Here is an 11261-nt window from a genome sequence, read left to right on the forward strand (position 1 = left end):
AGATATTTACCATCCCTGGACCAAGCGTCACAAAAGCGTCACTCGCGTCGAAAAGCTTTTCGTTCTCAGAGAAAGCTTCATATCCGCGCACGCCACTCGCTCTCCTCTCCCGATCGTCACATCTAATTTTGACGTTTGTTGTTTAAATCGCCCGGTGCAGCTGCTGTCACAACAAAACAACAAAGAAGAAGCAGCTTCAGGACAAACCGTGTCAGGGAAAAAAAACGCCAACCGTCGTGGCTCTTTAAAACGTGTGTGATTCCTTGGAATAAACAGAATAAAACGGTTAGTTTAGGGAGCTTAAAGTGTCGATTTATTGTGGTTGAGTGTTGTTTTCCGCAATGTTTGGCAAAGTTTTGTAAAGCAAGCGTGAAACGTCCACGAAATTCGGCTAGAATCGATTCCACCGACAGCAGCAAAATAATGGCCATGGAAGAACCGCACAACACGACTCCGAAGAAGAAATCCTGCGGCCTGGAGAATGATTCAATCTTCGGGACGATCAAGAAGTTTACCGCTCCGGCCGGCAACAGTCCCAAGGTGAGTTTGAGCTGGTGCCAAAAAGGTTGTGCGGATTATTCACCGTGTTATGTTCCGTTGCAGCTGCCGACCATCAAGGACTTTTGCATTTTGAAGCCCATCAGCCGTGGTGCCTTCGGGAAGGTTTTTCTAGGTTACAAAAAGAACAATGACCACGACAAGCTGTTTGCGATCAAGGTGATGCGCAAGTCGGACATGATCAACAAAAATATGATTTCGCAGGTCATAACGGAACGGAACGCGTTGGCCCTGTCCCGGAGTCCGTTCTGTGTGACGTTGTACTACTCGCTGCAGACCATTTCGTCGGTGTTTCTCGTGATGGAGTACATGGTTGGGGGCGATCTCAAGTCGCTGCTTGCCATGTACGGCTTCTTCGAGGAGTCTGCCGCCCGGTTCTACACGGCCGAGATCTGCCTGGCCCTGCAGTATCTGCACAAGCACGGCATCGTGCACCGTGACATCAAACCGGACAACATGCTGATCTCGGCCACCGGCCACGTCAAGCTGACCGACTTTGGCCTTAGCCGGATCGAGATGCGTCGCGATTTGGAGATTTCCGACCTCATCAACTGCTCCCCAAACTTGAACGCTCGAACCCCCGGCCAGCTGCTCTCCCTCACGTCCCATCTGTCCTTCGGTTCGCACGAAAAGCGCCAACTCGAGCAACCCACCGACCAGCTGCACCAATCCTCGGAGAACGACTCCGACTGTTCGTTCTCCAACTCCAAACAGAACGACAGCAAAATGTCCGGCGTGAGTCCGTTCTTTTCGGCGGAACAGAACGGCAGCGTCATCGAGGGTTTGCGGGAGGTTCGCGCGACGACGCCTCCAGCGGAAAAGACGGCCGATATGACGTCATCGTATTATACGTGCAATTCCAGCGTCGACGGCGGACGGAGCAGCAGCACCGGAAGCTACGAGTCGGTCGGCAATGGGCAGGTGCAGGTCGTAGTGAGTGTCGCTGGAAGCAATAAGGAAAATTCGGACAGTAACAATAAAGAGGCACGTGGGGAAAAGGCAGAGCAGCACTCGAAGAACTCGTTTGATTTTCTACTGGTGAGTTGTTTTGTTGGTTTGGAATACGGTAATGTGAAGTTTGACTTTACACGATTACTTAGAAAACTTACAAATTTGGAAGCGGTTAAATTGCTGTAGCTTTTCCTCAAGACTTCGTCTGTTGGTTGGGATTTTTGGGGATTTTATGAGGTTCAAAACAGCACACGTACACACAATTTACATTTATCGAACTATTTTCTGACTAACTAATTTCTAACTAAATTTCTGGATGATCGAAGTAGTCTACGATCAGAGAAAGACGTCAAAATTTTCGCTGCTGCTTTTGCCATTGATTTTTTTCGTTCCAAAAGCTAAAAATGGTTCCGGATCTAATCAGTGAGAGTTTAAAGAACAGTTCTTGATAGTTCTGAATGCATGGCAAGATCCTGGGCGGATGATTTTCCTTTATTGGAGGAAACACGGAATCCCTCAACCCAGCAGCAACAAGAGAAGACAATCGTCGTTGGAAGCTGTTCAAGTCACAGACAATGAAATGTTTACAATGAAAGCTGGAAGTTCGTGTTTCAAATTTCTTGTTTGGCACGGTAGGAAACGGTTAGATGCAAATCTTCTGCACATGTCTTGTCAGGAAGTTTGTGGCGGTCTTTAGGGTGACGATCCACACCACTCCATCAGCTACTGGTTTGACGATTCGGCCCATCTTCCAGCGGATAGGCGGTTAGTTTTCGGCCCGAAGCACGACGAGTTGACCGACCTTGATCGGCACCGGAGGTTTCCAGCGCTTTGATCGTCCCTGCAGCTACGCCAGATAGTCGTCGGTCATCCATCTTCCTCTGCGTCGTCTGCCATTGTTTCTAGCGGTTCATCGGCACGTTGGTGATGTCCATATCCGGAAGTTCGTTCAAAGATAAGCCGATCAAGAAGTGTCCTGCGTTTAGCGGCTCTAGATCGTTCGGATCGACCGACATCCTGTAGTTTAAGCACGCGTCCACTTGTATAAGCAACGTGTCCATGTCCTCGTAGGATACTGGATTGTCGCCGAGAACCTTCAGGAGATGGGTTTTGGCCAAACGTACCGCGGCCTCGCATAGTTCTCCGAAATGGAGTGCGGGGTGATCCTTGTTGCGAAACAGTTCAAACAGTTCTTGAAGTCGATTGCGGACGCAAACCAAGTTGTTCCCGTTGTATGCGAAGATTTCTGCGGGCAGACCTCTTATCCCGATTCCCCTTAGATGGTAGGTAGCAGGTTTGGCCTAATGGTTAAGCTGTCCGCTTCGTAAGCGGAAGATTATGAGTTCGATTCCAACCTGCTCCAAACTTCCATCAAATGGGGAAGTAAAAACGTCGATCCCGGCCTTTGAAGTTGTTAGGCCGTTAAGTCATTCCAAGTGTAGGAGTCGTCTCCGTGCTGCCATAAGTCCAAACAACACAACAAACCACAACCGGTTGGACTCGCATTCCAAAGGTCGTTAGTTCGAACCCTGGAGTGGAAGGTTCCTTGGAGTAAAAATAGGGTTGGGTGCTCTCCCCAAACCTTTGGACTCCTAGGTTCGAGCAGAAACTTGCAATAGAGACCACAAAAGACCTGGGGGTTGTTAATGGTGGGTGGTTTGATTTGATTATCTATGATTTGAAACACTAGGAGAAATCATATTTAGTTCCAATTTTCAATTCCGGTAAAAAATCAGACGTGAAAAACTACCGTGGAATTGCTCTTATTTCATGCATTCCAACGCTCTTTGATGCATTAGTGAACAACAAAATGTTTGCTCAAGTAAGCAACTACATAACACAAAAACAGCATGGATATGTCAAAAGGCGTTCAAAAGCAACAAATCTTCTCTCGTTTGTTAACTATATTTTAAATGAAATGGATAAAAAATATCTGTACAGACACTTTATAATGACATTACCTAAGTCTTGATAGAGTACATTTTCATGCTTCTTTTCAAACTCGATAAATTCGGAATCGATCCTAACATACTTGCATGGCTTCAATCTTATTTAACAAATCGCACGCAGTGTGTCAAATTTGACGGCTTCACATCTAGGCACATCAATGTTACTTCCGGGGTCACTTGAGCAAAAGGATGTTGTCTTGTCAATTTATTTTTTTGCACCAAAATAAAAAAGTGATCAGAAATTGTGTTAAATCGTGTTTTTAACCGTTGTACTTTAAAATTGACATTGAAAATTAGTTTGTACCCCGTAGGTTTGTCAAAGTCCAACTAAAAAGTGACGAACTGTCACTTTTTACACGGCGCTCACGCACACTATCAAAACAAACGTTTGGTAGTGTGTGTGAACTCCGTGTAAAAGTAGTGTCAACTAAAAAGTGACCCCGTTCAAACCATCGGGGTTTGAGTATAAGATTTCAGAATGAGATAAACATATTTCATGAATGGTCAGCTCCCTACGTGTACGGACGAGAGCATGCAGCTAGTGCTCAGTGCTCCATCGTTTTTTCGATTTTTTTCGCCGTAATTGATTGTGGTTACCCGCGAGTTTGTTTCTCCAGCATGGCCGTGGCAGTTCGAGTGCGGCCTCGAAAAACCCGCGAAGTTCGTCTACCGGCCGTGTGCAAAAAGGTAAACAAACCAACGCCGTGTCGACCGCCATCGCACAGGGGAGCGTGAACGCAGAAGGCATCGACAAAAAGTTACTACATCCCGGATATGTCCCAAGATCACCAGTGCAAACCCGTTCCGGTACTTCCGGTGCCACGACCAGTGGCACATCAACATCCGCCAACATCCCCATCAGGAACGAGTTCCAGATGCTGAGCGACGACGAAGAAAATAACAACTCTGACGGTAGCAGCACTACCGACGACGACGACGACGATGATGGTCGTGCACGGAAAAAGTGCCGACGTCAAAAAAGAACAACTCTCCAGCGGAACGTAGACCACCTCCAATTTTTGTTTTGGACACGTTAGCGGACGATGTTGACGAGTTGCTGGAAGGCCTCGGATATTGTCTGAAAATCGGTAAGTCGGCAGTGCAAGTGATCACACTGACCAAAAAGAATTTCGACCTGGTGTTTGAAGAATTGACACATTCAACCCCGAGAAGCCCCCTGTTAAGGTCGTCTTGCAGGGTTATCAAGACCGTCCGATCTCCGACCTGAAGGGTCACCTTTCGGACGCCGCGGGAGATTAAAGTGCTCTCGCGCAAGACAACGGTAACAGGTACACACACACTGTACCTGTTGTACTTCGACCGCGGCACCGTCAAGATCCAAGACCTGCGGCGGACTAAAACGTTGGACGGTTTTTGGGTAAACTGGCGGTTTTACACCAAGAACCCGACGGACGTAGCGCAATGCCACCGTTGCCAGAAATTCGGCCACGGCTCGCGGAACTGCAACCTCCGGCCCCGCTGCGTTAAGTGCGGTGAGTCACACCTCTCGGAGGCGTGCGCACTGCCACGAAAGGCGGACTTGGGGGACAAGGCAGAACAAACCAAGCCGCGCGTAAAGTGCGTGAACTGTGGAGGTAACCATACCGGCAATTACCGCGGATGCGTCGCTGCCGGTAGCGGCAGTACGGCCCAGCAAGAAGTCACCGGGGAAGATCTCTTCACCCTGCCGGAGTTCTTTGCTCTCGCGGGGGAGATGATGACGCGGTTTCGGAGCTGCCGGAACAAGGCAGAACAATTCCTGGCCCTTGGGGAACTGATGATCAAACACATCTACAAAGGATAAATTACCTGTGATCTAGATATAAGCTTTCTCTTCCTCTATCCCCTTTCCTTTGCAATTTCTGTAAGTTTTTTTTTATAGTTTTTTCTTACTCTTGCTAGTGCCTTAATTAAAGAAATAATTGTTCCTAAATGGATTATGATGCAACACACAGCTGTAAGGAACTCCAAAACTCTGTTATGCACTTCAAAATAACTCATTGTATCTTGATTATTCACCAATAAAACCGAATTGAATTGAATTTCATGAATGGTGCTGTCGTAGCCTTTTACAACTTAACATTAACATGTTTTTACAATCTTCCGGACGTAATTCAAAATCGTTTTTTAGCATAACTATTGAAGTACTCAACTGAATAAAAAAAATCACTAACAATCGTCTCGCCTCTCTCATCCCGCAGATTCCGAGCCAAAAGTCCAAAACGCACATCAGCAACGACTCGGGCGTCTCGAGCCGCAAGAGTGACATCTCGCACATTCCGGCAGAACTGTCCGCGATCGAGAAGGCCGAGTGCTCGCACAGCAGCAACCGCCAGGACGACTACTCGTGTTCGGACTTTTCGCGAAGGTAATTTGACTAATGTTAGGTTTTAAAGAAAATGTATAATGGGTTTCAATGTTACAGCTATAGTATGAGCAACATCAACGAATCGAACCACTCGAGACTTGACTATCACTCGCCGATTAAGAACGGATCACGCTGCTTCAAACGACCGGAGTACTTTAGGTGAGGTTCTTGATCAATTTGTTTGTGTACTTTTACGAATTTTGCGTTTTTTTAAAGAGGTATCAAGCGAAAGCGTCACCTGGTCAGTCGCGTAGACTCGCTGGCCTCGGATCCGGACGGGAGTGCGACCAGCACCGGGTTGACGCAGGAAATCGACGTGATGGACATTGGCAGCAGTACGCCGAAGAAGCGGAAAGCGACCTCGCCGATCAAGGGTGTGCTAAAGGTGCGTTCCCTGTCGGACGATGAGATGCCCGTCAATGAGAACCTGGGCACGGTCATGTTCTCAACGCCAGTGTCTTCGCAGAAGATTCGCCGCGAGGGTGGCCAGCTGGGCAAGCTCAAGAGTACGCGCTTTGCGCTGCCATCGTCGATCGAGCAGCCACGAAAGTCGCAAGCGTTCATCAAGATTGCCGACGAGTCGGTCATGTCGCCGATCTGCACGGGGAAAACCGTGACGAACGTGGAAAATACTCCCAAAACAGTCAAAACCCCATTCCGCACGCCGAAATCGGTTCGACGAGCTCCGGCCGGGTCGGACGAACGAATTCTCGGCACGCCCGATTACCTCGCGCCGGAACTCCTGCTCCAGCAGGGTCACGGTCCGGCCGTTGACTGGTGGGCGCTCGGTGTCTGTCTGTACGAGTTCATGACCGGCATTCCGCCGTTCAATGACGAAACACCCCAGAAGGTGTTTGAGAACATCCTCAGCCGGAACATCGAGTGGCCCCAGGACGACGAATCTCTCTCGCCCGGAGCGGTCGAAGCCGTCGAGTCGATCCTCGAAATGGACCCCGCGAAACGACCCCAAGCCGAGCAGATGATGCAGATGGCCTTCTTCGAGTCGATCGACTGGACCGCCCTCGAGTCGGCCCCGCCCCCGTTCATCCCGAATCCGGACGACCCGCAGGACACCGGCTACTTTGAGGCGCGAAACGTGATGCAACACCTTAAGTTGTCCAACTTTGATATGGAGTCCTATTGAACAGAACAAAATGCTTGTGACGATGTGTATTTTAGAACGATTTTAGCGCCTAGTGTTTGTCGAATGACACCGATTTTATTATTATTTGTATTTTTTAAGCTGCGACTTTTCGCCGGTACTGTTATAGCTCTAAATGTAGGTTATTTTTGTGATAAATAAATGCTTGTTCAAAACTGAAACGACAGTTTTTTTTCCACTTGCTTGGCAATCAGACGCACTTTCCCCAAGGATGCAGCACATATGCAGTTGATGTCGAGTGGAGCAGATCGTTATCGCATTTGTTTTCTTTTCAGGTTTCCAGTAGAAGTTGGAAATAGGTTGATCTTGATAGGGCGTTTGTTTTAACTTGGATGAGTATAGTCCAGCAGATGAAAGTTAGTGCGGTGTGTGGTAAGTAAATATTGAAAATGTTTCTAGGGCATGAAGGAAGCTTAAAATTACGCTGTTACGATTTGCACGAGGAAATTTCAAGAATGTTCAAATTATAATTATTCGAAAAAAAATAATAATTATAATTATTCAAAAAAAAAAAATCACCCAACAATGTTTTACACTCATACACCGATGGTTTGACACCAACTGTTGTCAAACGAACGGGGTCACTTTTTAGTTTGACACCCCTTTTACACGGAGTTCACACACACTATCAAACGTTTGTTTTGACAGTGAGCGTAAGGGCCGAGTAAAAAGTGACAGTTCGTCACTTTTTAGTTTGACTTCGACCAACCAACACGAATGCCATTGCAATGGTAAAGTGTCTTTAATAAAACTAATAATAATAACGTGCTACAAACTAAAAACGTGTCAAAGGAAAAAGTGACCAACCCCCGGTGGGTTGAGTGTACAACCAAAATTATTGTTACAACAAAATCCGGTATAATTCAATGATTCAATTCCACTGAACAGTTCTGTCTGGGTATGCTAATACGATCCAAGCTCGATTTTCCGATGCCTCGATTATCCGAAGTTCGATTATCCAAAGGTTTGTATCCAGATTTTTAAGCGAAGATGACGTGAACGCCCGAAATGTCAAAGTCATGCAGTGGTATCAACATTACGAAAAAAGTGTGCCATGGCATGACAGCCACATTTTTTTCTAATGTTGGTGCTACTGAGCGATTTTGACATTTCGGACGTTTACAATTCGAACGCCATCTTCGCTTAAAAACCTGGATAGGACTTCGTTTAATCATGACAAAAAATCGAGTTCTGCGACCCCGTTACTATAAAATTATTTTGATTGCCATTTAATTTAAAATAAAAAAAATCGATGTGTTATTACCGACATTTTTGCCACCATCTTGGGCTTAAAAATTCTAAATCATTTTGGAGTAGTTTAGGTGTTATACTCGACAGTAAAAAATAAGACTAAGAAAAAGTAATGTTTTATTGTGAGTCGATTATCCGAAGTGTATTTTTCCGAGGCCTTCGGATAATCGAGGCTGGACTGTAATAGTACGTTTTTTTATCATTTTTTTAAAGAGATATTAAATTTTAGAAACTGAAAAATTATATTGCAAATTGAAACTTGTTGTGGAAAATTGGACGCCCGATGTAAAACATACCCAAATTTCGAAAAAACATATTTATCTTTAAAAAATAAAAACAGCATGCAATGGCACTGACCTTGTTGCGTGCTCTTCGGTTGACATCCAGGTAAGGAACATCCTGGAAGGAGCGCAACTAACTACATCCGTAGTTCTGCTAGATCATTCTAATTATCTTGATCAGAACAGCACAGCTTTGGTTCCTTGCAAGTGTCCTATTTTCTAACCTCCATGTTGGCTTGGTTTAGTCATCATGATGACAAAGTGTAACCTAGCTGGTGACCTGTGGAAACGGCTCGTAAACCTTTGACCACCGCGGGTCAGAGGCGAGACGGCTAAAAAAAAGGGAAGTAATTTGTGATTGTAGACGGTATTGTTTTGATTCACAGTATGTTGAGTCAACTGCTGTGGATGTACCTGAAACATCATAGAACTATTTCCACTCTATTTTACCAATTGATGCTACTGTAACAAACTGTCTGTTTTCCCTTAATTTGGCAGCGACGTATATTTTGTTTATCATGTGCCTCTTCTTTATTTATATATTTGAATAATTTTTCATCTGCCCTATAAATTGCCCTAAATACAATCTAAGCTGGTTTGTTACCTCTATGTATTAACTATTATTTATTTATTTATCTACTTAATTAATGATTATCTTTCTTTTACTATTGATTCAATTTTCACCCTTTTCTTCAAACAAGTGAGGTACGAGCCCTTACTCAATTTATGGAATAATTAAAGAATTAACACAAATTTTACTATTGTACTTTTGATATTATTTTATAAAATGCTTAGGACCAAAAAATTGTAACAACACACCGCGACAGAAGAAATTGCAACAGATAAACATGATCCAACACTAGGAAATACTTAGGAGAAAACAATACACAGTAAATAAAAGTTAGATTTTGAATTCAAACTATAAATAATACACTTTTCGCTTAGATAAATATTAATTGGCACACTATAAATGGTTAGTCGCTTATACTTCCATCAAAACCTACGCAAAGTACACCTCCGGAACGAGTTCAAATGCGTAACCGGAACAGGTGCGAATGCCTGGCACGAACACTCAAAGCGTGTTCTAGCGTGTTGCTCGTACTGACTCAGAGCTAGGGTGAGATGTAGGCGTAAGGGCAGTGCGTGTTCATCGGGAACCTGGTGCATAAGATCGGTCAAGGCCCGTTCTTAGACTGAAAATTACGTATTGCGAAAAAATAAAAATAGTTATAAAATCACTGGGCACTCCCATCACTCAACTATCAAAACATCGAGATACATGTAATTTTATAGGAAATTTATTGCAGTGAACTCTCTCGTTGTCGATATTGAAGGGACCGTCGAGTTGTCAAATTATAGAACGAAAAATCAAAGCAATCTATTTGAAGGGACTGAAAAAATTATTGACAGCTGGAGCAATATTGATATCGAGAAGATCGACAGCCAGAAAGTCCAAATACACAAAGTTGTAGAACAGACAAAAACCAAAATGTTGAAGTATAAACACATGTATTCTTCTCGAGTTATCAGAATTTTTCGAAAAAGTGAAGAATAAGCAAATTTTACATAAGCGTTGTGTGGCTCTTGCATTGCTAGAAAGAGAGGATTTTTTTTTCTAAAAAAAATATTTTCCGTATAAACGGCAGTACCTGTCCATTTTTCAGCATAGCTATCAGTTTTTGAAAGAAATTGGTTAATTTTAGTAAAAATAATTAAAGCTCAGACTTCGACGTTGTTTGACGTTTTTTGACGTTCCGAGAAAAACAACACACGTTTTTTTGCTAACCTTTCTGTGCATTGTTCCGAAGTTTGGTTAAATTTGGTTGTCAAAGTTACGAGTTTTAATTAAAAATGTTAACAGTAGTCGAGCATGTACGTGTGTCAAATGCATTCTGACTGAAATCCCTTTGGTCAGTTTCAAATTTTCAGAGTGTGTCAAGACAGTACGATCAGATTGAAACAGATTTAAAAAAAGTTTAAGTGTGTGCTTAAATCAACCTCTGACCTTTTTGAATGTAACTTCTGAAAGAATAAAGAGCGATCACTACTAGACAGTGAATGGTGGGGTGTGTTGAACTCTGCAGCAAAATAACAGTGTTATTTATAATTGGAGCCTTTCATAGGTTAAATTGTTTAGTTGCACAGGCCATCGCTGATTTATGATACACTAAGCGTTGTTTTGGGTTTTCAATGTCACTGTTGTGATTTGGAAAGACTACTGACCTTTTAAAAGTTTACTTGCTTTATGCGGTACGTCGATATTTATCGATTGATTTGAGTGATGTTTTTATTTTATTTTATAGTTTTTCAAAAGAAAATGGTTTATTGATTGAAATGTCCTCTTTTGATAATTGAGCTATTAGTTTGACTTAGCTTTAAATTACCATTACGATTCTTTGTTTCTTACAAAAATATTGCAATAAACCGGAAATCTTTGTCTGATTTACTTTGTCGGATGCTGCGTGATAAAACTAGATCTTCCATTTCTCACGCCCCCACTACTCTAATGCTCTTGTTTCCCGTCGAGTTCGAGAGTCTCGTTCATATGCATTGATACCTTTTACGAGCAGCCGGCGGCCGGTGGTAGTAATGAACGATAAGAACGTGCCTGGTCAACTCGTACGTTGCGTGCTGTAATGCACCGTTTGTAAAGTTAAACATTCGTGGCCGAGCCGCGTGGCTTCACCTGTCAATCGCTACAAATTGCAGATGAAGGCGAATCAGAACCTGCATCTGATTAT

The 11261-nt window shown here is 43.9% G+C and overlaps 1 protein-coding gene across 1 annotated transcript; it reads left to right on the forward strand.

The window, feature by feature from the left end:
- The first annotated feature begins 166 nt into the window (after positions 1-166).
- Positions 167-7149, forward strand: LOC6033683 (serine/threonine-protein kinase greatwall). Its single transcript, XM_001844057.2, has 5 exons — positions 167-540; positions 604-1596; positions 5660-5826; positions 5884-5985; positions 6043-7149. The coding sequence occupies exons 1-5, from the start codon at positions 424-426 to the stop codon at positions 6968-6970; spliced, it is 2307 nt and encodes a 768-aa protein (XP_001844109.1). The 5' UTR covers positions 167-423; the 3' UTR covers positions 6971-7149.
- The last annotated feature ends 4112 nt before the right edge of the window (positions 7150-11261 follow it).

The sequence above is a fragment of the Culex quinquefasciatus genome, chromosome 1 (genome assembly GCF_015732765.1).
Source record: "Culex quinquefasciatus strain JHB chromosome 1, VPISU_Cqui_1.0_pri_paternal, whole genome shotgun sequence".
In the NCBI taxonomy this organism is placed as follows: Eukaryota; Metazoa; Arthropoda; class Insecta; order Diptera; family Culicidae; genus Culex; species Culex quinquefasciatus.

Bases quoted from the DNA above. Each gene is read 5' to 3' on its own strand.
- LOC6033683 (XM_001844057.2), top strand. From the start codon at position 424: ATGGCCATGGAAGAACCGCACAACACGACTCCGAAGAAGAAATCCTGC. The intron at 541-603 runs GTGAGTTTGAGC...GTTCCGTTGCAG, and splicing joins CGGCCGGCAACAGTCCCAAG to CTGCCGACCATCAAGGACTT. The intron at 1,597-5,659 runs GTGAGTTGTTTT...CTCATCCCGCAG, and splicing joins ACTCGTTTGATTTTCTACTG to ATTCCGAGCCAAAAGTCCAA.